The 27,610-nt window shown below is 39.4% G+C and overlaps 1 protein-coding gene across 1 annotated transcript; it reads left to right on the plus strand.

Annotated features, from left to right (window-relative positions):
• Nucleotides 1-4,996: 4,996 nt before the first annotated feature.
• LOC127572315 (low-density lipoprotein receptor class A domain-containing protein 1-like) lies at nucleotides 4,997-27,590 on the plus strand. Its single transcript, XM_052019412.1, has 6 exons — nucleotides 4,997-5,578; nucleotides 9,615-9,696; nucleotides 10,991-11,113; nucleotides 15,038-15,175; nucleotides 20,585-20,707; nucleotides 22,331-27,590. The coding sequence occupies exons 1-6, from the start codon at nucleotides 5,543-5,545 to the stop codon at nucleotides 22,468-22,470; spliced, it is 642 nt and encodes a 213-aa protein (XP_051875372.1). The 5' UTR covers nucleotides 4,997-5,542; the 3' UTR covers nucleotides 22,471-27,590.
• Nucleotides 27,591-27,610: the final 20 nt, after the last annotated feature.

The raw sequence follows: 27,610 nt of genomic DNA on the forward strand, positions 1-27,610 counted from the left end.
TTGATTTTTAGAACCTTGTTACTATGCATTGGAAGGAATTCATATATTGCCATCAGCTTAAGATAGAACAAATGATAGAAATATGTTGTTGCATCTCCTGATCCAGCATCTCTCCTGCAACTTGTTCATAGTCAGTTCTTGCTACTGGGGTCATTTGACTTTCAGGCTAGGTCCTCTGCCTTTCAGAACTGCTATCACCCCTTGCTCATATGACCCAGCTTTGACTCATCTTCTCTAATTATTATTCAATTTCCAATTCTCCCCTTCCCCCAAATGTTCAAAGATGTCTGCCAACCAGCTATATTCCAATCTTTCCCACATTAATTGTTGTTCATATCTCTTCGATTCAGAGTTCAAACTGTCCATAACTTTGAGACTAGGATTTACGAATGAAACTGCCAGAGTACTTGAGCTGGTTTTCCTCTCAATGTTTGCCACCCATTTGCCTTAATGATCACTTTTTGCAGTCCACTTTTATGGGTTATTCTTTCAACTTGGCTGTTTGCAGGCTTAATCTGAAAAGTGACTTTTCTAATCCTGAGCTGAGTTTTGAACCTCACATCTTAACCACTTGCAAGACAAATTTCTAATTTCCATTTCCGCAACATCATTGATTTCCATCCTTCATACCCACTGCTGTTGAAACTCTTATCCTCCCTTCCAAGTTCCAGCCGAAATAAACTGAGTCAGAACTCTGAACATATCTCCCCAGAGAGAGAAACATTTAACTAAGAAACGTGGTTCTAGCTTCATTGCTGCCTCACAGACACACTGTTCAACTCTGCAGCAGTCTCCAGCTCCATCTTGCAGTATCCCTCCTCTGCTTTTCAAACTCTCTCCTCCTCAATGTTCATTCTGTTCCACTTTCACTTGAGCTGCAATTACAGCTTTCAGCCATCCTGCTTGTATGTGCAAGGGCCTTCTCTTTGTCTGTCTCCTAGCCGATTAGAACTCTATATCTTACCTGCAGTCACTTCCCCAAAATGTGAGTTTCCACCTCAAGGAATGTCATTGAATGATATTGTGTTGAAAGTGCTATTTTTAATTAAAATAATCCAGTCCACTGACAGTAGCATTGCATGACTTATAGTTTGTGTAGTCAATTGTTTTCTTTAAAAATAGGGCAGGGGACAATGCATAATTATACATTGTTGTTTTTTCTGTCAAACCTTATTAAACAATCATAACATCTAAGGCTGGTTATTAGATTATGTAAGTGAGTGAAATTGTTCGAAAGGATTCAATGCAGTATGATAGTCATTCTCAGCTAAAGCTTTAACCTTTTAACAAAACACATAAAGGAGCAGATTGTGTGAAATGTTGTAAAAAGGGAAGGAATCCATGTTTTCTCATGTCATGAGTTTCCCTTCTTATCCATGAAATTAGCCTAATGTTAACAGTGAGCAAGTTCCTGGAAAAATTCTGATGCAGCATAAATCAGCATTTAAAGAGGCCGATTATAATCAGGGACAATCAGCATGAATTTAAGGAGTTTTTGTGCCTGGATTAATTGTATTTCTTGAGGAGATATCAAGGAGTGTGTGTGTGTCTGCAGCACATCTTATGTAGATCACGTGGATTTTAGAAAGATCTTTGACAGAGTCGCACAGTAGATTGATCAGAAAATTTAAAAAACATAGAATCCAAGGAAAAGTGCGATTGGATTAAAACTTGTCTCAGTGGGAAAAAGCAAAATTAAAAGGACAATGGGAGTTTCAGTGTTTGGAGTACCCTTATTTATTCATTTTGGGGATCTCTTCACAATTAATGGGCCCAGCATTTATTTCCCATCCTTCATTGCCCCTGAGAAAGTGATGGTACAGAGCAATCTTTTCGAACCTCGCTTCTCCTGGTAAAGGTACTCCCACAATACCGTTGAGTAGGGAATTGCAGGGTTTAGAATCAGTGACAATGAAGCAAGGGAGAGATATTCCTAAACCAGTATGGTGTGTAATTTGGAGAGGAAGCTGCAGGTGGTGGTGTTCATGTGCTGTCTTCGTCCCTCTTGGTATTAAAAGTTGTAGATTTGTGATATGCTGTCAGAACAGCCTAAGAAATCAAGAGGGCAACTGCAGTGTGTTGTGTAGATGGTACAATGCACGAGTGGTAGAAGGAATGAATGCTTAGGTTGGATTGAATGCCAGACTTCTTTGTCCTGGATGTTGTCAAATTCTTGAGCATTGTTGGAGCCATACTCATCTCACCATCTTCCCCAGGTTTGTGACTTATGGATAATGGGAAGACTTTGAGGTGTCAGGAGGTAAGTTATTTACTTCAGCATACCTAGTCTTTGATCTGCTCTTGTAGCCACAGTATTTATGTGCCAGTTTCACTTGAGTTTCTGATTAATGGTGACCTCCAGAATATTCAAGTTGAGATTCGTCAATGATAATTCTATTGCACATCAAAAATAAGTAGTTAGACTCTCTTGTTGGAAATAGAACATAGACCAGTACAGCACAATACAGGCCCTTTGGCCCACAATGTTGTGCCGACCTTTAAACCTCGCCTAAGGCTATCTAACCCCTTTCTCCCACATATCCCTCTATTTTAAATTCCTCCATATGCTTATGTAGTAATCTCTTGAATTTGACCAATGTACCTGCCTCCACCACCACCCCAGGCAGCGCATTCCATGCCCCAACCACTTTCTGGGTAAAAAACCTTCCGCTGATATCTCTCTTGAACTTCCCACCCCTTACTTTAAAGCCATGCCCTCTTGTATTGAGCATTGGTGCCCTGCGAAAGAGGTGCTGGCTGCTCACTCTACCTATTCTTCTTAATATTTTGGACACATTTTTCATGTCTCCTCTCATCTTCCTTCTCTCCAAAGAGTAAAGCCCTGGCTTCCTTAGTCTCTCCTCATAATGCATACTCTCTAAACCAGGCAGCATCCTGGTAAATCTCCTCTGCACCCTTTCCAACGCTTCCACATTCTTCCTATAATGAGGTGACCAGAACTGGACACAGTACCCTAAGTGTGGTCTAACCAGAGTTTTATAGAGCTGCATCGTTACCTCGCGGCTCTTAAACTCGATCCCTCAATTTATGAAAGCTAACACCCCATAAACTTTCTTAACTACCCTATTCACCTGTGAGGCAACTTTCAGGGATCTGTGGATATGGACCCCAGATCCCTCTGCTCCTCCACACTACCAAGAATCCTGCCATTAACTTTGTACTCTGCCTTGGAGTTTATCCTTCCGAAGTGTACCATCTCACACTTCTCCGGATTGAACTCCATCTGCCACTTCTCAGCCCAGCTCTGCATCCTATCAAAGTCCCTCTGCAATCTTCGACAATCCTCTACACTATCCAGAACACCACCAACCTTTGTATCGTCTGCAAACTTGCCAACCCACCCTTCTACCCCTTCATCCGAGTCATTAATAATAATTGTCACTTATGCAGTGCAAATGTTACTCACCGTTTAAATGCCTATACCTGAATGTTATCTTGGTCTCGCTGCATGGATTGAGGGGATCTGAGGGGAATGTTTTCACTCAGAGTGAAATTGAGCTCAATAGTACTCTTTTTATAAACTCAATGGCACTATTCTGATGGGAAATGCACAGAACACCATAATGAAAAGAGTTTTGCCAGAGCATCTGGCAACCAATACCAGCATACAGAGCAGGCAGATTGTGATGTTAATGTACAGTGATAATTTGACTTTAATGCCATTTTCAAACTCCAGTTTGCACCTTCTCATCACCTCTCAACAGCATGAAGGACCTCAGTCCTATCACCAGCACTACTTAAAGCAATTATAAAATATCTGTGGGTTAGTATTTATTCTGGTTGCAGTTGTCACTTTTATGCACTTTTGGAATTTACCTGTATTTAGCTAAAATTTGAATAGCCTTAAGGGAGTGGCCTGGGTTACAAGACGGATGTCCAATTCTTTGACCTTGAATAAACTGATTTAAAATCACTGAATTATGTGGAATCATTTAACATTCTAATTGGTAAATACCAGTCAGTTATTTAGTAAATTACAAAGAGTTACTTTTGATATGAATACTAGTTTAAAACATAACTATTGGTGCCATTATGAATCAGAATCAGGTTTGTTATCACCGACATATGTCATGAAATTTGTTGTGATAATAATTCTGATTCTGAGCCATAATGGCACCAATAGTTATGTTTTAAACTAGTAACCATGCTGGTGAACATTGGTGCAGATTGAGCTCCTCTTCTAAATCTGAGCAATTGGTAGAATCTTGTAATTTTGACCTGAGGGCATAACCATTTTAGGATGGCTTCTGATTCAATTGTACTAAATCTTAAGCAGCGTAAAAGATTGCAGAAAATGTGATTTAAATTGGCATAGCTCACTGTACCATAACTTTTGTGCTGGTCTGACCAACTCCATTTGGATTGTGTGAGCAGAGAATAGTACAACATACATCAACAACTTTTTATGAAATGTTTTAGAGGAGAGAGATTGTGATGGCTTCAAAGTTTGTGATTTGATGAAGTGGTGTTGAGTTCCAGTGTTTAGTGCTTTTGCATCTGGCCCTACCGCCCCTACTGATGAAGTAAGATGCCAGAATGTGAGGAGGTTTGTAAAGACCATGGTTCTGAAAATAAAGTTGAGAACGTTAAAACTGAGATATTGCTTTAATCAGGAGACAAAGAACACAGGGGTGATAGGTGATCGGGTCTTGGTGTCAGTTAAAACAAAGATAAGTCTAAGTCGACGTAGAGGAGAACACAGTACCCTTTCCGTCAGCTGTTGAAATAGTCAGGGGTGAGGACTATGTCAGCTGATCTGCTAATGCATATTTGAATCTTCTGATGTATCAGAGCTTTTTGAAAACTCAAGGATTGGACTCTGCCTTCGGATCCATTTATTTTCTGCAAAAGCAATGACCCTTGAATAAGACGTGTGAACCACGTGTGCAGTGACCATAACAAAGTGACAAACTGCTGGAGGAACTCAGTGGGTCAGGCAAAATCCGTGAAGGGAAATGGACGGTCGATGTTTCTGGTCGAGACCCTTCATCCAGTCCAGACCGTCCACTTCCCTCCTCAGATGCTGCCTGACCCGCTGAGTTCCTCCAGCAGTTTGTTTGTTGCTCCAGATTCCAGCATCTGCAATCTCTTGTGTCTCCATAACGAAGTAACCATGCTCCTAGGATATCCGTTCAGACAACAGGAGGACGAGAAAAGGCACCCAAGAACCTTCAGGGTGGTTGGCTGTGAATCAGATTTACTGCTCTATTTATTTAAAGTTCCACTGATGTGAAGTGTATTTCTAGTTCTTTATCACAAATTCTGGAGGCATCGCAATTTCTATTTCGCAGATTCAAGGGGAGATATTTGATCGTTTAAGCTATTTTTTTTCCAGCGTGTTTACTGTGTGCGTTGCTGGGTGACAGGAAAAGTAACTTCCTTGTCCAAGAGGTACGTCGAGTTAAAACAGTGGCCAACAGTTCAAAGCCTGGAGGTCGGTGCTGCAGCAACTTTGTCAAAAACTTTGCCTTTTCATTTGCCGTTGATACATTTTTGACAACACAAATCAACGCTCACGGAAATGAGTTCAAACAGAATCTATCCTTCACGGTTCAAGGTAAAATGTAGTTATTTCAAAGTATCCAGGAAATTTAGTTTTACAACTGTAAAGGACGATAGCCAAATACTAGAACAGTTTATCAAATGTGTGTTGTTCTTTTATCAAAACTGGGGGATTAGTGAAAATCCCTATTAATAGAGTCCTCAAACACGTCAGATTAGAAAGCCATGTAATTACCTTTGATAAATTAACCAAGTAGATCAATGTTGCGTTTAGACTCCTTACTCCACAACTATATGGTGGTGACACATTCTTAAATTTCACCTTTGCCATAAAACTTCATTTTTTAAAAGTAATAGAACATTTGCATTTCTACTGCACGGATTTACACTCAATTACAAAAAGACCAGCGCCAACAAAATGTTGGGATCACAAAAAACGAAGACTTGGGATATGGCAATAAATTGGCCTGCGCTCCACAATGCAACAAGTCCATCCTTAACAAAATAGTGCCATCGTTCAAAATTGCTTTCTGTGACAAAGCACCTCATATTTCCGATTTGGTGAAGTCCTATATTCTGCATTTGGTAACTCCCTGCTCTTAATTCAGAAAAGAGGTCAGGTATTGTTCAATTTGTGGAGAAATCTTAAGACACCTGAAGCATAAAGAAAGCAAATGCTATTTTGTTGCAATCTAGGAAGAAGGTCAGGACTTCGGTATATGTTGTGTTACACTAGAGAACGTGGGCGGAGTCAACGTGGATTTAAGAAAAGGAAATCATGTTTGGCCACCGAATTTTTTTAAGCAGAAAAAGGCAGAATAGATAAGGAACCAGTTGATCTGGTGTATTTGGACATAAAGAAGGTCTTCCATCAAGTAGCTCACAACAGATTTTTAAACAAAATTAGAGTGAATACATTGGAGATATTATAGTGGCATGGATTGAAGATTGGTTAATGAACAGAAATGATATAAGGATTTAATGAGTCATTTTTGGTTGAGGAGGATGTTGCAGAGACCCCTGCTGTTCATTTCCTGGCAAGGATTTGGATGAGGGGAGCAAATGTAATATATCCAAGTCTTCTGATGATAGAAAGCTGTTTATCAATGTGGACTGTGAGAAGGATGCAGGGAAGCTTCAGGTTTAGTGAATGGGCAAGGATGTGGTGGATAGAATATTTTGTGGAGAAATGTAAAATCATCTACTTCGGCAGACAAAAATAGAAATGCTGAGTTTTTTATATGCTGAGAGTTTGAAAGGTATTTGTGTTCAGAAAAATCTGGGTGTCCTTGTGCTTGAAGCTCTGAGTGTTAACATGCAGGTACCACAGGCAATTAAGAGGACATGTGGAACACTGGCGTTTTTTACAAGAGGATTCAAATACAGTGCATTGCCCCATTTATATAGGGAGCCAATGAGACTGCATCTGGATTATTGTATACAGATCTGGTCTCCCCATCTAAAGAAGGATGTGCTTGCAATATAAAAAGAGCAGCAAGGGTTCACCAGATTGATAACAGCCTGGACCTATGATCTATTGAGTTCAGAAGAATGAAATGCAATCCCATTCCAACATACAAAATTCTTATAGGACTTAACATGGTAGATGTGGGAATAATGTTACCCTCGCTGTAGTGTCCAGAACCAGGGGTCAGAGTCTCAAAAAGATGGCATTGGCCATTCAGGATTGATACCAGAAGAAATTTATTCACCCAGAGGTGGTGAATTTTTTGAATTGTCTACCCAAGAGGGCTGTGGAGGCTCAGCTGATAAGTAAATTTGAGAGAGGAATGTACAGATTTTTAGATATTCAGGGGATCAAGGGACACAAGGTTCATGCAGGGAACATGCTTGGGTAAAACATCAGTCATAATTTTATTGAATGACAGTTCAGGAATGAGGGCCCAAATGGCCTCCAAGTTCTTCTGTCTCATGTTCTTAGATGTACACAGTCTAAATTCTCCTCTTTAAATTATTGGGAGAAAGGAAAGCATGATGTTAGTTAATGCTTGACCTCCTGAAATTGACAGAAATTTTATTTTGTCCTGATGCTATTGATTTAACTCAAGTTCTCCAAAAACAGTCCAGTAAAATTTTGTAAAAGTATTTCAGTTTGAAATGCACAGTATAATATTTCCATCAGAGGTCAACAAATGGAAGTAGTTCTCAGGAATGATCATGACACTTAACTATTCCCCACAACCTGTTTCTATTGACAAATACAGAAATGGCACTCCCTCAGGTCACATCATGAAATAGGGCTAAATCATTTAACCACAGAATGTGTTGCTATGGCACATGTCTGGAACAATGTACCCATTTGACATAATAACAATATCATTCAGTGGAAGTTTTAAGATTTATTGAGAATCTGGGCCAACAGAAAATTGGAAGTCCCCACATCTCATTGTGGCTGAAGCTTGTTTTGGGGCAGGGCCATAACAAGCTTCACTGTGAAAGAGAAGATCTTGGAAGCAGCACATTTCATTGGGGCCGCGCTGTCTCGCACAACTGTGGATATTGTATGAAATGTATTAAATAAGCAAAAGAAGCAAAAATATGTAATATAGGATCTGCTAGTCACCATTCCTGAAATGTGACCCTCTTTTGAAAGCACTGTAATCTCAAAATGTGTGCTATTGTATTCAAAGGTAAAATCTAAAAGCAATACTCCAGGCTGGTCATTTTCCTCGTTCCTCCCAGAGGTCATCCTGCTTCCCTTAGTCAGGAAGCTGAACAAATCTCCTTCCTGTCCACCCTCAATAACCACTGTACCAACAGCTTTATCTGGCAATCCCTCAAGCACATGTTCCCTTTCCCTGTCTTCTAGAAGAGTAAAATCTAGGAAGGAGGCCAGAACAGGTTTGATAATTCAAAGAATCTTAAAACTCATTGTGTCTGTATCAGCTCTTTAAAAGAGTTCTTTAAAATTACTGTTAGTGCCAGTGAGAGACTCATGTCCTGGTGTTATGTGGTGACGTACTGTATCTATGCCTATCATCGCTGACCTCATGTTATATAGTGACACATTTGTGCCCAACATACTGTATCCATGTTACACAATGATTGATCTATATGCACCAGCACAATACTGGATCCACTAGCATTGTTCTCCAGTATTAAGCATTAACAAACCTGTACCCACTAGTACTACAATTCTGTTAGCACAGTACTCCAGTGTTATACAGTAACATACTTATCCCCACCAGTACTGTTTCCCAGTGTTATACACCAGGCAAGTCTCCCATTTTGTGTCACATGGAACCCATGTCTGGCCCAACACAATTTCAAACACAAATATTTAAAAATATATATTTAAACTGATGAACAATAGGAATTACCTTTTACTCCTAATTCTTTTCAACCAAATTCATTATCCCATTTAGTTTAAAAATGTTCTGCTAAAAAGTCAGACTCATTACAGTAGATGCTGACAGTACTGTTCTAACAATAACAATTCCTTACAGCAGTGAATGGAGGACATGACAGGTGTTGTTTCAGAAATAGACCGCAGTCTTGCCACACTCCTTATTCCAATGAATGTATCTGTTAAGACTCTGAGGCCCTACAATTTATTTGATTTTCCTCTGTGCTTCTTTATAATCAATCAGTTGTATCTTTCAAACCTGTCTTGCAGCTATCCATCACATTTCTGGTTCAAACCATCCAATTTGGCCTAACAATGCCTCCTTCACTGGTGCAATTAGGTCACTTCCTGAATTCCCCTCTGTTAGGTTGTTCAAGGTTTCTTCATCTTAGCTTTCCATGTTTGCCTAAAAGAGTTTTAGGCAACAGGTGTTCCTTGATGAGTAGAAAGAGAATATTTTGAAATTTTACTCTGTATTGGAATGACCACTTTGAGACAAAACTCTGTTTAAAAGTAGTTAAAGATATGGAGCAATAGAGAGGTTGCAAAGAGAAGGGTGACAGATTGCAAGGAGCAAGATGAAAGATGGTGCTTCAACTCTGAGTACTAATGTCATCACTTCTCTGCAAGTAATGCAGCACAGCATTACTGACACAAACTTAAAGAGACAAAGTATCAAATTAAAGAAAGCCTGCTTGCTAAATAATTGTTTTTTCCCCTGTAGGGTGGAGACGTGACTTCAGTTTCATCTGATGTATATTCTCAGCTGGGATCCCAAGTTTCTTTAGCTCATGATAAACAGGAAGGTATATTGTAAATTATTTTCATGTTTTCTGAAAAATGATTGTGGAAGTACTTTTTAAAATATAACAAGCCTTTGTATAAATGTTTATACACTACAGATCTGAAAATACAATTTTGATTCTTCTTGCTATTTTTTACTGTTTTCCTTTTCTGTTCCCCTACTCATCTCTTTCATGGTGATGTTGATTCTTGCTTCAGTAGCATCTGGTAACTTTCCCAAATAGAAATCCTGCAACAGGGAATATTGGAAAGCTATTTGGGTGTGGAGGTATCATAACCAAGCAGGATCCTGGTCTTATCCAAGATCAGAATTAAATCAATATCCAGCAGAGATCACTCTATTGATGACCTCCATGTGCCAATGAGATGTCAGTTGGGAATTACATATCTGAATTTTGCCTTTTGAATGGGAATTTAAATTCTGAAACCAACTTTGCAACTGTTAACAGCAAATTAAAGCTCCTGGACACTTACTTCAACTGGTCCTAATTTTTACCACCATGATGATTCAAATTTCTGCCACTAAACATATTTAAAGCTTTTCTAAGCGTGCCTGCTGCTTAAATGACAAATGGAGCTAAATATCAGTTTCATACATTGAACTCCTGCTCATTGGGAACTGATTAAACTCATGTCAACAAGAGTTCTTACGGAGGGCCAAGAGAAGATGGCCTTAGTTTCAATTCAAATCATAGCATCTTCTCTTTTATTCCACCACCAACTCAAAACTTCTCTCCTGAAGGAAAAATTAAATGGAATCAGAGGGAAAAACAATCTCTCAGGGAGATTCTATGCAAGCTGTCCACAATCCAAAATATATCTCATTTTCCAGCACATCATTATAATTATATGCCTGGAAACTTTGATTCCCGACACCCAATGTGACCCTAATAGTCACACAGGATAAAATTAGAAGACTGTTGCTTCCTCCTACTGGAGGAGTTGCAAAGCTCACCACAAACACACACAGTACTCACAGCACAGCAACTATTTCAGTTTTTGTCTAATATTTTGGAAAGGATGAAAGAAAATTTGAGTGAAAAACTGGTATAATAATTAATTTTCAGCCCCTTTTTAAGCTTTCTTTTAGAGGATGCTGATGGTGAGCTCCTTTCAGTGTTGATTTCATATACTGAAATTAATATATGTCTAACATTTTAGCTCACCAATTACAGGGTGACTGTTAACGAATAAAATTTATTTGCATTGAAGTAGTGATGGGGCCCACCTATTTACAAAATGTATCGGTTCCAGCATTTGAAATACGACCTTTTAAAACAACCGGTTTTTTTTTAGACTGCAAGAACTGCTGTCCCAGGAGGTGCTGCTTAATCACATGTATAATCTTGCTCATTCTTGGAGCACTGGCAGCTGCTTTAACCTGTGCGGTTATATTTGGAATACCACCCAAACAGCCAAGTATGTAACCATGATACAAATGTGTTCAGTTTGCTTAATATAAATATTGCTACATTAAGAGTAATGGCCACCTGGTGGTGATTACAACATAGGAGGTTTAGATGATATTAATCATGGGAGTGAAACTTGAGTAGTTTATTTTCCCTCCTTCACAGAGATTAGATACAGCTTTGAAAATATTTTCTTTCCTGTACAATAAAGTACACACCTTGCAGTGAATAGAATGCTGTTGTATTTAAGGTCCAACAGTGACATCTAATGTGACCAAAATGTTCATAAAGGATAATACAGCCACTGCAAATTTATCAAAAAAACAGCCCAAAGCTTATTATTCTGTGCCTAGTTTTTCAGTTTTATATATTTGTTTGGAAGTGTTTTACCACCTCCTGTAATGGCTTGACTGCTAGAGTCATTCATAGCTGAGCTAAGCAGTTGAAGAAACTCCTGAGTTCCTCATCTGCACTGTGGTGAGATAGCTGGACTCATCTAAAGTAATAATAATCCACTAGAATGTGTCATATATGACTGTGTCACAAATATTCTTCCATTTTATGAAGCAAGGCTTACATTGATCATTTGTAGCCTTTATACTCATGGAATATGAACATCCATAGCTATATTTCATATATCTTCAGTGCCTCATAATGACAGGATTTGGTAAATAAGTCCATATACAAAATAGAACTTTTATTTTATGTAGGTCATGCTGTTATTATTACCTTCCCTTTTTAGATAATTATGCTTCCTGATATCAAACTTGCATTACTGAATGAATTTAATGATTTTCCATTTGGTATGAGTATTGAAGAGGTGGGGTTTTGCTAAGATAAAATAAAAATGAGTGATGGATATTGGAAGTCGATCCTTTCCATCTGACTAATTCTGTAATCAGATAACTGAGCTAGCTAGAAATAAAAATCTTCTGTTGCTTAACTGGTTTCCCAAATTTGTCAGTGATCTGACTTCAACAAAACAATCTTCAACCAGCTAACAGTGTCTAATGAGAAACGAAAACAGAACATGCTAGAAGCACTCAGCAGGGCAAGCAGCATTGGTAGGGAGAGAAGCAGAGTTGATGTTTCAGGGTTGAGGTGGAGGGAACACAGGGTACAAGTGTGATAGAGCGCAAACTAAAGTCGTCAAGGTAACAATTACTTTAAAAACTTACAGCTAGAGATGGAATAGAAAAAAGAAACAAGTTAGAACAAAAAAAGTACAGCCACATCTATTGAGAGAGAAAAAAAAGATTGCTTACCTGAAATTGATGAATTCAATATTGAGTCCTAAGTGTCGCAATGTTCCCAGGTAAGGTGCTCTGACGCAAGCCATCACTGAGCATTGTCGAAGCAACGTAGAAGGCCAGAGACAGCAGTCAGAGTGGAATGGGGGATTAAAGTGACAGGCAACCCGAAGCTTAGGATCACCTTTGCTTTGCACAATACCTCAGTTTAGTCCACAGAGACAACCCTAAACTTCAGCTGCATTTCATTTTAATTCTCTACCTCACTCCCACTCCCACATTGAACTTCATCATATTATGAAGGTTATTAGAAAAATATTCATGTACTGTTGGACTGTTAACTAAATTTGCCTAATTAATAAATCTAAAACTATCCTGAGAACCCTCCAGAAATTCACTACCTTCCTAACTCAAATGAATATTGAAATATGGTGACTGTTGTAATATAGGAAATGCAAAGGAGGGGAACCACTTACCATTCCTCACATACCCAAACCCACCCACCCCAACCCACTCCATCTCATTTCTTACACACCTTTACCCTGGTAGATCTAATTCAGTTATACAGCTGATATGAGAAGTGGGGATGTAGGATGATAATACATTTTGCTTTTGGATAATATACTGTTTGCCATTAATTTGATGACTGGAGTGTCTCATGTTGTCAGGGTGAGGTGGGCTAGGAGGTTTTGGGTGTAGAATTGGATTGAGTGCTTGGTGTTTATTCCTATAAGCATCAAGGAAGTGGTCTATAAGTGGCTGTGAAATATCTCACACTAAGTCTAGATGGGAGGACTTTTCCAACCAAATCACAAGTAAAACCAGCAAGCAAAACGCCCTAGAGATGCTAAAGAAAAGTACAGGGGAAAGCACGTTTGGCTGAGCTCATCATTCCATAGAAAGTGGTGATCAGGACTGGTGACCTGTCGTATAATAAACTTGTTGTTAATCATTAATCCTTCGTATTTTTGTGCATCAGTTACAAATTGCCATTGGGATATGTGTGTCTGCATTTTAAAGGGTCAATATCTCAAGTATTCAGATTGCTTTATAAAACAACAACGAACAGATGGAAGTAATTTCAAAACTACAACCTTATTTCCCAAGCTCTGACGAATGCTATCCCACTAGCCAAGACCTATCACCCTGAGAAGGATCTATTTATTCCTACTCTTTCTTATCTACCTATTAATCAACCTTCAATCCACACTGAAATATTACCTCTAATTTCACATGCTGTAACCTTGTTCACCAATTTCCTGCATGGGACATTACGGAAAGCTTTCTGAAAATCCAACTCCACCACACGCACTGATCTCCACTCATCTTCTTTAATAGATACACCCTCAAACAACTCCAGTCAGTTAGCTAAGCATGCTTTTCTTTTCATATATCTATGTTGACTCTGTGCAATCATCATCATATTATAATTTACTTATATGATTATTTACTATATTACAGCTGAACAGCTGAAGCTAGTGACAATCTATATCAATGATTTGATGAGACCATCAAGTGTAAAATGTCGAAGTTTGCTGATGATGCAAAACTAGTTGGCAGCAAAAGGTATGAGGAAGATGCAGAGAGATTTCAGGAGGATGTCGATTGGTTCTGAACGAGCAAGGACACGGAAGATGGAATATAATATGGAAAAATGTGAAGTCATCCACTTTAGCAGAAAAAATAGAAATTGAGACTATTTTTTAATTAGCAAAGGATTGAAAGGTATTGGTATTCGGAGGAACTTGGATGCTCTTGTACATGAATCATTGAAAGTTAACATGCAGGCACAATACACAATTAGGAGGGCAAACAATATGCTACCCTCTACTGCAGGAGTAAATGCATCTTGCTCCAGTTATATAAGGCGATGGTGAAGCCACATTTGGAATATTATGTCCAGGTCTACCTAAGGAAAGATACATTTATGACAAAGGGATTGCACTGGAAGTTCAGCAAGCTGATTCCTGAGATGATCGTATTGCAACTAAGAGAAGAGATTATGTTAGAAGAATAATAGGCGATAATACTGAAACATACAAAATTCTTATAGGACTTGGCAGGGGAGATCCAGTGGTTGATCTTTACCCTGGTTGGGTTGTCAACAACCAAGGGTTTCAGTCTCAAAATAAGGGATTGTCTGTTCAAGATGGGAATAAATTTCTTCAACCAGGGGTGAATCATGTGCGTTCTCTGCCCAAGAGGGCTATGGACGCTCAATTATTCAATATATTCAAGTCAGAGGTCAATAGATTTTTAGGTACTAAAGGAATCAAGGAATACTGAGTTAGTGTGGGAAAACAGGACTGAATTAAAAGATCAGACCAGATCATATTGAATGTCAGAACAGGCAAAAAGAGACAAGTGCCCTACTCCTGCTTCTGTTTCTTATGTTCTCAATGAAGTGTCCTAGAAAGTCACAACCTGTGTTTCAAGTGTCCTTTACAAACTTCCAGCTACAAATGAACAGTAAAAGATAATTAGAATATCATCCTTGGTTGGTAAGCATGCTGTAGTCATGACAACATGAGTATAAAACACTGTCACTACTAAAAAGTGCACTTAGTTTCACTGACAGGGGATTAATTTGAAGACAACACCATCAAATAACATTCAAAATGTTCTCTAAAGGTTACTTGTGATCAGCTGATCAATGTTAATTCTATCTATGCCTTCTGCTTTAGTAATCCGTCAGTGTAAAACCACTTCAGATTCGGTTGGCTTTCTGTGTGATGACCGCAGTACCTGTATCATTTCGACACAGATGTGCAATGGCAGAGTAGACTGCAGCAATGGTGAAGATGAATCAGACTTGTATTGTGGTATGTGTTCAAATATCAATTAACCTTTTCACATAGATTGAAGTACTTGGTACATCTGAAGACCTTATTTCAAAGCTTTACAGCAGCACAGTTTTTGATACTGCTCCAACAATTTACAGAGAACAGTTAAGTATTTTGTATTGAAGGCAAAATGCATTTATTTTTGTTGGAAATCTGAAATATTTAACAGTTCAGGCAATAACTGTGGAAAGAAACACAGAATTAGCATTTCAGATTGATGGCCTTTCATTACTATTTTAATTCTTTTGAGTTCTGATGAAAAGTCACCAACCTGAGGTTAACTCTGTTTTTCTCTCTCTCAGATGCTGCCTGATCTGCTGTGCATTTCTAACATTTTTTGTTTCAGTTTTGCACAATATTTGCTGGAATTAAAACTATAAATGCATGCTTAGACCCCTAACAAGGTTCCAAAATGGAAAATGAGGTGCTGTTCCTTCAGTTTGCGCTTGGAATTCTCCTGGCAGTGGAGGAGGCAGAGGACTGACAAATCAGAATCTGGATATCAATAATCAATTTGCTAAGTTAATTGGCCAGGCAGCATCCGTGGAGAAAAGGAGGCGGTCAACATTTTGGCTCAGGACCCTTCTTCAGGACTGAAGATAGGAAAAGGGGAAGCCCAGTATATAGGAGGGAAAAGCAGAGCAGTGATAGGTGGACAAAAGAGGGGAGGTGGGGTGGGCACAAGGTGGTGATAGGTAGATGCAGTTAAGAGATAGTGATAGGCAGGTGTGGGGGAGGAAGGAGAGTAGATCCACTGGGAGATGGGTCAAAGGTAAGGAGGAATAAAGGGTAGAAAAAAGAGAGAGAGACTAGGAAAAGGAAGAAAAGAAGAGGCATGTTTGGGGGTGAGTGTGGGACTACTTAAAGTGGGAGAATTCCATGATCATGCTTTTAGGCTGCAAGGTTCCAAAATGGAAAATGAGGTGCTGTTCCTTCAGTTTGCGCTTGGAATTCTCCTGGCAGTGGAGGAGGCAGAGGACTGACAAATCTGTGCTGGAGTGGGAGGGAGAGTTGAAGTGACTGGCAACGGGGAGATGCAGATCATGGTTACGGACAGAGCGCAGGTGTTTTGCGAAACAGTCACCTAGTCTGCATTTGGTCTCGGCAATGTAGGGGAAGGCCATATTTGGAGCACCAAATGCAGCAGATGATACTAAGGGAGGTGCAGGTAAATCTCTGTCTCACCTGAAAGGACTGTTTGGGTCCCTAGATGGAGGTGATGGAGGTGGTGTAGGGGCAGGTGCTGCACCTATGGCGGGAGCAGTGGAAAGTCCCCGGGGAGGGAGTGGAATGGGTGGGGAGGGAGGAGTGAACTAGAGAGTCGTGGAGAGAGCAGTCCCAGCGAAAGGCAGGGTGGGGAGGGGAAGATACGCTTGGTGGTGGGGTCCCGTTGGAGATGGCAGAAGTGGCGGAGAATAATGTGTTAGATACTTAGGCTGGTGGGATGAAATGTGAGGACAAGGGGGACCCTATCCCTGTTGGGTCTGGGAGGGGTGGGGGGTGAGAGCAGAGGTGCGGGAAATGGCAGAGATGAGGGTGCGAGCTCTCTCGACCACAGAAGGGGGGAAGCCACATTTTGGAAAGAAGTTGGACATCTCGGATGTCCTGGAGTGGAAAGCCTGATCATGGGAGCAGATGCAGCAGAGGTGGAGAAATTGAGAAAAAGGGATCGCGTCCTTGCAATCAGAGCTGTAATCCAGGTAGCTGTGGGCATCAGTGGGTTTGTAGAAGATGTCAGTGGATAAAGAATCTCCTGAGATTCTTTTTTTTGAGCATCATAGTGTCTTTCATCTTAATTTCATCATCTGCAGTCCTTCATTTCTCTTTCTGATTTAATTATTTGGTATTGGTTTATTATTGTCACTTGTACCGAGGTACAGTGAAAAGCTTGTCTTACAAACCGATCGTACAGGTCAATTCATTACACAGTGTAGTTACATTGAGTCAGTACAGAGTGCATTGAGGTAGTACAGAGTGCTTTGATGTAGAACAGGTAAAAACAATAACAGTACAGAGTAAAGTGTCACAGCTACAGAGAAAGTGCAGTGCAATAAGGTGCAAGGTCACAACAAGGTAGATCGTGAGGTCATAGTCCATCTCATTGTATAAAGGAACCGTTCAATAGTCTTATCACAGTGGGGTAGAAGCTGTCCTTAAGTCTGGTGGTACGTGCCCTTAGGCACCTGTATCTTCTACCCGATGGAAGGGGAGAGAAGAGAGAATGCCCCGGGTGGGTGGGGGTCTTTGATTATGCTGGCTGCTTCACCAAGACAACGAGAGGTAAAGACAGAGTCCAAGGAGGGGAGGCTGGTGTCCGTGATGCGCTGGGCTGTGTCCACAACTCTCTGCAGTTTCCTGCGGTCCTGGGCAGAGCAGTTGCCATACCAAGCCATGATACATCCAGATAGGATGCTTTCTGTGGTGCATCTGTAAAAGTTGGTGAGAGTCAAAGGGGACAAACCAAATCTCTTTAGCCTCCTGAGGAAGTAGAGGTGCTGGTGAGCTTTCTTGGCTGTGGCATCTACGTGATTTGACCAGGACAGGCTGTTGATGTTCACTCCCAGGAACTTGAAGCTGTCAACCCTCTCGACCTCAGCACCATTGATGGAGACAGGTGCATGTACACCGCCCCCTTTCCTGAAATCAATGACCAGCTCTTTTGTTTTGTTGACATTGAGGGAAAGGTTGTTGTCATGACACCATTCCACCAAGCTCTCTATCTCCTTCCTGTACTCCGACTCATCGCTGTTTGAGATACGGCCTACAACGGTGGTATCATCTGCAAACTTGTAGATGGAGTTAGAGCAGAATCTGGCCACACAGTCATGAGTGTATAGGGAGTAGAGTAGAGTGCTGAGGACTCAGCCTTGTGGGGCACCAGTGTTGAGAATAATCATGCCAGAGGTATTGCTGCCTATCCTCACTGATTGCGGTCTGTTTGTTAGAAAGTCAAGGATCCAGTTACAGAGGGAGGTGTTGAGTCCTAGGTCTCGGAGTTTGGTGCCAAGCTTGCTTGGGATTATTGTATTGAAGGCAGAGCTGTAGTCAATAAACAATAGTCTCACGTAGGTGTCTTTCATTTCCCGGTCTGTCCTGGGCTGTAGATTTTAATTATTATTAATGAACATTCCATTTGATTATCTTCTGCCATTAAAGTTTAGCAGAACATAAATAGAGACATCCTTTGATGCTGGACAGCATTTAAAACAACACTCCTTTTCCTTACTGTGGACAGGTTTTGAACCACCTGTGTGCCTGAGCTTGTCTTCCTTTTCCTCTCTTCTTGTGTCTGATTTTTTTATCTCATCCTTTGACTTTGAAACTTCTCTACCTTACTTTACATCTCCTTATTTGTTTTGATTGTCTGATGTTCTTGCACTCTGCCTCTCCCTATTCATCAGAACACTCTCTCTATTTCCTCCTGCACTTCTCTTGGCCTGCTGATCAGACAGAACATGTCTCTGATTCCCAGTCTGTCTAAACTCTCTTTTTCCCTGCATGAGTGTCACTCTATTGTAGCAAATCTGCCAATAGCAAATCAAAGGAAAGTCCTAAACTTCAAGCACCAATTCAAATGAGTAAAAATATCAGAATGATACTGAGCAAAGCTGTGATAGTGGCACAGGTTCACATTTTAAAGTTACAAAGTTATTAGTAAAACACACATTTGATTCAGGATGCCCACTACAATGTCTTAAACAACTACAATTTATCAGTTATTGAGTAGTCACAGATCTTTTTGCCAAATTGTACCTGATATGATGGTACAATATCAAGCCATTGTGAGAGATTGGATACTCCCATGGATGAGCTGGTTATAGAAAGTACTGTAAAATCATCAACCTACCAGAAGCCTTCCTCACCTTATGTCTATGTGGTGTCACGAACCAGCAACAAAAGAAACACACTGAGCTATATTCAGTGTTAAAAACTATTTTATTAATCACTACTTATGATAATACGAAAAATAAAAGTAAAAATGTTAGTATGTTAGAATTCAAAAATGTTAAACCTTGAACATTAACCCCAAAAACTAAACTCTTCGTGTGTGTGTGGCAAAGTCCCAAACTCCAAGTTCAGGAATGGTTCTTAAAGTTCAGTTCCGCAAGCCATAAGGTGAAACATGAGCAAGGGCTTCTTCAACAACCACCGTTGTCTGAAGATAAGACGTAGACGTAGAGAAACATAGAGAGAGTAAATACGAAATCCAAATGTTCCACAATGGAACCCAAACGACACTTCAGTGTTTACTCGGTAGTGACTTCCTCACCCCGAAAAGCATCCGAATCGTGGTCGTCCACACACAAATACCTGTTTCCTTCTACAGGTCAGCAACAAAGTGAACTCCACCGGATTAGTTCCAACTTCCATACATGGATTTCAGTGGTAGACACAGTTATTGTTTCTCATCCATCGATAGAGAACGCTAGCAGGCTGGTGTTTCTCTCCCTTCTCTCTCTCTCTCTCTCTCTCTCTCTCTTTCCTCTTCTTCTTCTGCTTCTTCAATAACGTCATTACGTCCTTTATCTTCTATTGACGTAAGCACGCCACACACACACACACACCACACACACACACCACACACACACACACACACACACACACACACACACACACACACACACACACACACACACACACACACACACACACACACACACACTCTATCTTAAAGGGACATTCACTGAGCCCGTAACAGTGGACACACTTAAGGAAGCAGTTGCTGAAGAGTAATTGAAAGTGAAGCACCCAATTATCTTTCAGAGGCGCAGAGACCCAGTTGCCATCTCCAGATTGGTGTTCCGTGTGAGATCAGTTTAGTTCCGATGGGAAATCAACTTGGACCTTCTGGTCTGCACTGCTTATGCTCCATTACTTAGTCTCTTCACCTACTGGTACATCAAAAAATCTATCCAAGGCATATTCTAATGAAGTGGTGTTGCCTACTGGTTATGATGTTGCACTGGTAATGCAGGCAGAATGAGAAGTTGTGACAACAATTGAACAAATCTAATGAATTGCAGCCTAGCACCCAATGTTCTTCAGGGTAGGCAGCTCGCCAGACTTAATTAACCACAGTTCTAGTCTATCCTGTCAACAGCTAGAGCCTCATAACTGGGGACAAATCATAGATACCGTTGGTGTTATTCATATCCTATGAACTTATAATTCCGCAAACATATTTCAGATCAAGATTACTAGAAAATGCATAGCAGTATAAATGACTGTCTATGCCATTTCTCTGGCCTTTCCTGCAACTATCCACTGAAGTACATTGGCTGAAAAGGAAAATCTCCATAGAAATTCTTCATATAATTATGTAATTTTACACAAAAATATAGAGGTAGTTCAAGGTTTACAGAACTTTCCATCAACTTATTTTTGCAGAAGACCTGCCAAAAAGCCTCCCTAAACATCTAGTTTCAATGTGTGGCAACCAGAAGACTTGGATCTATATAGATGAAAAGTGTGATGGAAAAAATCACTGTGGAGACTGCTCAGATGAATCGGGTAATCTAAAACATTGTTCATAATGTTATAACACCATATAACTTTACTACAAATGTATTATTACAGGATATAGACAAATCCATGTTTATCACATGAAGGGAACAAAAAATCCAAAACAATACATTTTTTAACAAAATAGAAAATATTTTGGAAGTTGGGAATATGAAATAAAAATAGAATATGCAGGAAATTTCATTGAAGCATTAACTTTGTTTCCTGCCAACTTGCCGAGTGTTTCCAGCATCGTCCATTTGTATTTCAGATTTTGTTAAAAAATACTTATTTGGAAAGATTTCAAATGGACAGATTTCTCCCAAACTTTTCCAATTCTGGACCAAGAATAATGGCCTCGATGATTAGTTGGCTCCCAATATGCTTGCAAGTTCCTTGTCTCATAATATACAGATGGTGTCTGGACCCAGGTCATGTATCTCAACTCTGCAGAGAGCACTGGCTGAACTGGCATTTATGTTTTGCTGTGGTCTGGCTGGAGCCCAATGGATGAACATAAATCTTGCCAGTGGTTGCAAAGTTGCAATGGTCCAAAACAATTTATCTTCTGCCTTTCCAGGTTTCAAAATGTGATCTGGCACATAGTTCCCATCTGGCACCTGCACTTTTTTTTGGGTTTTTGTTTTGAAATTCACTATCATTTCCCACATGCACATGCTAATAGATTGCAGAGACTTGAAAATTGGGGCAGATCCCACCAATCTAGCCATTTCCCTTAATTCAAAAGGTACTGAAGTGACTAAATTAGAAACAGAAAATGCTGGAAAGATTCAACAGGTAAAGCAGTATCATTGGAGTGAGAAAGATAGCTAGCATTTCAGGTAAATGACAGATTATGAGCTGAAATATTTTATTTCTCTCTCCACGTATGCTGTCTGATCTGCAGGACATTTGCAGCATTTCCTGTTTTTGTTATTTCAGATTGTTATCTGCATAATTTTCAAATCTATACTTTCATGATTTTAGTGCTCTTTAATGTGAAAGGACATTAGTAAAGCTATGTATATATAAACATAATATATACACATACACACACAATTGCATTGTGTTAGAAGGCATATTCACTTTGTTGAAGAATAGTCTAGTTTCCAATATTAAATAGTATAACTGCATGTACCCAAAATATTGGTCTAAATTTATTTAAGTGCTAAAATGATAAAAATCCTCCTGAGCCTGAAACTTTATTATGAATTCCCAGGTCCTTATTAGTAATGGAAGCTGCTTGTGACACTCTTCCTAACTATGGTGGCACTACAATACCTCTCAATTATGCTGGTCCCATCTCCTAGAACTTTTTTTATCTGAACTTGGCTTCAGGAAGAGTTTCTGGACATCTGTACAGCCTCCAAATTAATAATTGATTGAGCAGAAATGAAAATACCATTTTTTTTTCAAGATGAACTGACCTGCCAGCGCAGTGTGCTGAATACATAAGATTCCCATAGTGAATAATCATTAAAGCTAGGGAGTAAGAAAAGCACGGCTGGAATCACCAAAGGTAAATGAAGCCAGGGAACATTCACTCCAGCAGACCTGTTACACCGAACACAGCTCATACATGTACAATACATTGATCAATGACTCAAACAAATGTTTTGTTTTGAAAAAAAGAGTTGCACTGCCCTGCTTGTTCTGGATGGAAATGTTCTACTACATTCTTCAGTGACTGTGACTGCATACCGAAGAGTCGCTGCAAAGACAACATTCAGGACTGCAGGGATTGGAGTGATGAAAATATCTGTAATAAATGACTGTAGAATAAACTTGGCATTAATCTCTATACACCTTTTATGTTGTGAATGAGCTCATTTCTAACACTAAAGATTATTAAAGTAGACCAAGCCTAATGTTTTACTGCATGCAGTTATACTGAACAATATGCAATTTTGTTATTAGATCTGTATGATTTCATGAGCCAGTGTTTCCATTATGAATCCGTTAGTACATCATCTTTGTATTATCTACCATGTTGCATCCCATTCTAACATGGACATTTATCACTGTCACTGTGTCAGTAACCTGAAAGTTCCAAGCTAACAGCATCTTCATAGGAATTTAAGTGGTTCAAGAATTTCTTCCACCATTCTCAATTCATTAATGATATGCAAGTTCAAGACTGATGTTGGAAAACATTAACTTTATGAAATACATCAGTCAAGTTAGTGAAGCCCACTTCTTATGAAAACATTCTAAAAAGTACCTTCCTTACATTTATACATACTAAGGATTTACACCATGGGGCAAGCAACGTCACACGTGTATTTGCGTTTCTGTGCATCTGCTGCCCTGGTCCTTCTGGGATACAGAAGCCTTGGGCTTTGGAAGTGCTTTCAGAGGTTTAGGTAAGTTGTGATGGTGCATCTTGTAAGTTGTACACTGTAGTGTACTGATCAAACAGCATGCTTTATCCTGGATGATGACATGCAGTTTCTACAACACTCAGCCTGACAAGTGTCACATACTACAGAACACCCAGCCTATGTCCTACACTTGTGGCCACATTACTTACATGGATGGTCTAATTAGGTTTCTGACAAGCAGTCATTCATGACATTGAGTCAACCAACAAATGCTTGTCACAGGGAAGTGAGTAGATAGATGGATGCGCTCTTGGAGAACATCCAACCACTTGTGTGATCAAGAATCACTTGTTAGTTTCTGTTACCAGGTAGGTACAATTCCCACAGTAACTTTATTTTGTTGCATTACACAATTGAAGGGTAAATATGAGCCAGTAGAAATTTTCCAAGGGTTCAATTCTGCCCTAGACCCTAAATGTGCAGATGTGCAATCAGCCCTCTATGAAATCATATGGTACTGATATCTTGGATGATTTTTTTTTAAAAAAAGTCTGTTCTCTCACTAAAGGAAGGAAAGTTGGTTTCCTAAAGGTCAAAGGTTTGTGCCATGAGGGCAAAGAGAAAATACGTTGTCCTGTTTCCAGTATGCCCCTTCCACCTCCAGTGCTTTGGCCAATATTTTTCCTTTCAATGAGATTGCATTAACTAGTTGTTTGTTTGTGGGAGACGACTGCATTTCCCACGTTTTATGTCTGCCCAGGACTTTGGTGCCAGACTGTCAGGTTTTCTGGACCAGCTTCTATATCCCAGAAGGACCAGGGCAGCAGATGCACAGAAACGCAAATACACGTGTGATGTTGCTTGCCCCAGTGTCCATTCACAGTCCAACACACATTTAATTCACTTGCAAAAAGGTGTCACTCAGTAACGTTTCACCAGATAAGTTTCAGTGGAGCAACAAACAGGGTGCCAGTGGAACTCAGCCAGTCAAGCAACATCTGTGGAGGGAGATGAACGTTTCCCTCCACAGATGCCGCCTGGTCCACTGAGTTCCTCCAGCATCTTGTGTTGCTCCAGATTCCAACATCTGCAGTCTCTAATGTGTCTCCAAGTTTCAGGGGTTGCTGTTCACAAGCAAGGGGTTGACTGTTTTCTCTCAGAGAGCTGGGACTCTTTTTCAAAAGGTGATGGAAGTGGAGTCTTCGAATATGTTTAAGGGAGAAATAGATTCTTGATAGGAAAGGTTTTGGGATATGGGCCAAACATAGGCAAATAGGGCACCTTGGTCAGCATGGGCCTGTTTCCATGCTGTATTATTCTATAATTTGTTAATCTATATGGATGATTTCTTTGGGATGTTTCTCAGAATAGATTACAGGGAACTAAATATCCTCCATATCCACCATGGACTTAAAAACTCTACCATGGTACCTGTAAATGTAGATGTCAAACGTTGGTGTGGACAAAGTAACTCCCTCCAACTGAATACCCCTATATTCGCAGGTCTCCTCATGATTCTGCTGTTTCAGGTGGTTTTACCACTCCCGCCATATCAATCACAGATAAGGCCATTTCTGATGATTTCCTTGTACCTTCAGCCACATCCCCTTCCCCCTTCCAATCATACTTCTTTCTGTGCTCACCCTGACAAAAGAAAAGCTGTTACAACTAAATTATAGTGTTTTGAAAATAACAACTGGATTTTGGTCCTTTATACATGACAACTCTGCAGACACTAACCTGCTGAAACCCATCTTTCCACAGTATTATTGAGCACACTACCTTGATGATTCCTTATCCCCATCCTGTAAATCTAAAGGACACAGGGTTAAAATGCTTAAAGCAAGTAACTAGTTAAGGCAATCATCACGAGATACAGCTCAGCAACAAAGAACTATCAGGTCCTCCTCCCCTCTACCAATTCACTTATTCACCAATTCTATTCTTGATGTCTTGAGTTAGGTGATATTATTAACAGTTCAAGGTCCATCTTCATGGTATGTTGCTTCAGGAAGGCGAATCGCATCGTCAAGGATGCCTGCCGCCCTTGCCGTTCCCTTTTCTCTCTTCTACCTTGACAGGATATAGGGGTTTGAAAACCCAGACTCAAGAACCACTTCTTCCCCACTGCTATCAGACTTCTGAACCAGTCATCTCTTTCACATCCCCCTTCCCGATGATGCTGCCACATCTTAATTCTACCTCTCAGTTATTCCGTTATTGACACTTCAGCATTTCTTTTTGCACTATCTTTGCACCATTCTGTTGTACTTTCCACCCATTGTATTTATTGTATTTACTACTACCATGTATGCCATTTACTGAGCTTCACACAACTAAGGAATTTCATTGCATGCTGGTGTACCTGACAATAAACTAATCTGAATTTCCTCACTAAACCTATTTGCATTTCACTCAGCTGCTTGCCCATGCATTTGATAACCTGTGCTACTATCACCTTTGCTGGCTAGATGCCAAACTCATGACACGCCTTGCAATGTTTTGCAATGTTTTGCAATATTAAAAAGGTGATGACTGTTCTCATATGAGCAGTTTTGTATTCCTTGAAAACATCAGTGCCAATGGCTACCATACCTCTCAAGAACAGCAACGTGCTAAAGAAGCCAAAGACCATCCTCAAAATTAAAAAGGATTCATCATTAAATCCACTTAACCAGCAGTGCAAAAATCCTTAAATTCCAGCAAAATGCATAATTTAATACACATCTGGAAGTTTTACATTTCAAGGTTAGAATCAGGGCTTACAGCACTTAAATGGTTAAAGATACCTGTTTAAAAAATGTTCAATTAATTACTTAATGATTGTGCATTTACAAAGAATTCCACCAACACCTGAACAAACTGAATGCTTAGTTTGGTACATTGACTAAATCACTTCAAAAAAAAGAATCATTTTATACTTCACACTTTGTGCACTTTGGCTGTGTTTACAATCCATTGCACAATTCAACTTTTATCAAAATGATTTACTTTCTCTTAAAATGGTCTGTACCAAAATTCAGACCAACAGTAAAGGTCATGCTAAATATTCCAAAAATAAAATCCATTGAGATCTTTTTTTAACTTAGAATTCAATACTATACAAGGATGGATTCTGAGGCAAATGTGCAGATCAGAAATATACTTGTTGCCTGCAATTTCATCATCATTTAAGCAGACTTGGTGCCCAATAATTTAGATTGAAATATAGCTTTCAAACATTCATTCTTAATTTTACTATGAACTGTTAAATCAATTATTCAAATTCAATCTCAACATCATGCAAAATTCATGATAAAACTGGACAAGTAATTTTGAAGTCCTACTTTCTACAATACTTTCAAGGTGATAAGTATTGACACAAACTTCGCATTTAAGTCATTTAAGTAAATTATTAGAATTATTGCAAAATCACATGCATATTTCACATCTGTTAAATGATACATTTTTAGGCTGCAGACAGAAATGTGCTTTATTGCAGTGAACTTGCAACATTTACTCTGTATAGAGCAATGGCTGTTGACATACTGTGGTAAATATTAAGTTTGCACTATGTAGCTTTGCATTTCTTCAATTTAAACAGAGGAGCACCTTTAGTTTTTATCCAATAACTAAACATGAGAATCAAATGTTTAATTGAAGGGAGGAATGTAACACAAGGGAAAATATACTGTCAGGTGATCTTTTAAAATATCGAAAGAACTGGCAACTCCCTATCAGCCCTGTTCACTAAGTATTTAACCTGGGTTTTTTTTCATTTCATTCTCTGTACTTGCTATTGCGATAAATATGAGCTCTGGTTTACAATCTGCCTGAACACTGAATTAATGGCACTTCCATGGGAACATAAATAATGTTTCAAAGAGGTTACCTTTAGTTAGCAGTTTATGCATGAAATGCAATGTAGGCGATTGGTACCTATAAACACAAAAGGATCTCCCATCATGGGTGTGCATTTAACCAAATGAACATTGCCAATGTAGTATCTCACAGGAGACCACTTTGGTGATCACAAAGCAATTCTCTTCAATATATTGAAACTCCAAATGAAAGCCACAGAATATCCCACTTAATTCAGGTGTGAGCTTTGTTAATTATTTTTGGGAAATGTTTAAGGAAAAGAAAAAAACAGATGCAAAAACTTAAACTGTGTTATGATTCATGCAGATTGCAGAAAAATATTGAATTTTACAGTGGACCTGTTCCACATTCCCTAAGCTGCTCTTGTAATTGTACACATTTGGTAGACACTTAATAGGAAATGCTGCTAATAAATCAGGTTAGAGTTAAATAAAATGTAACATATGAAAATTGCTTATCTTTAATATTTATGTATTACTTTGGATTGAAAACAACAATAAAAACACTTTTCACAATCTGTTTGTTAAATCCTGGTGACTTAATGCTATGACTCCAGCATGGTTCACAGCTCAATATTCAAAAACACACACCCGTGTTTTTTCAGAATTCATCCATTCAGGTCCATAAAGGAATTTGTGAAAAGGAATGCTAGTAGGAAATCAATAGGAATCCCAAACCCAAAGGACTGGCACAAGTTATTTTACAAAGGTAACTGATCATAATCAGAAGG

The sequence above is a fragment of the Pristis pectinata genome, chromosome 7 (assembly GCF_009764475.1).
Source record: "Pristis pectinata isolate sPriPec2 chromosome 7, sPriPec2.1.pri, whole genome shotgun sequence".
Classification (NCBI taxonomy): Eukaryota; Metazoa; Chordata; class Chondrichthyes; order Rhinopristiformes; family Pristidae; genus Pristis; species Pristis pectinata.

Coding starts and splice junctions, on each gene's coding strand:
- LOC127572315 (XM_052019412.1), top strand. CDS start 5,543: ATGAGTTCAAACAGAATCTATCCTTCACGGTTCAAG. Junction 5,579..9,614: donor TCTATCCTTCACGGTTCAAG/GTAAAATGTAGT, acceptor TTTCCCCTGTAG/GGTGGAGACGTGACTTCAGT. Junction 11,114..15,037: donor AATACCACCCAAACAGCCAA/GTATGTAACCAT, acceptor CTTCTGCTTTAG/TAATCCGTCAGTGTAAAACC.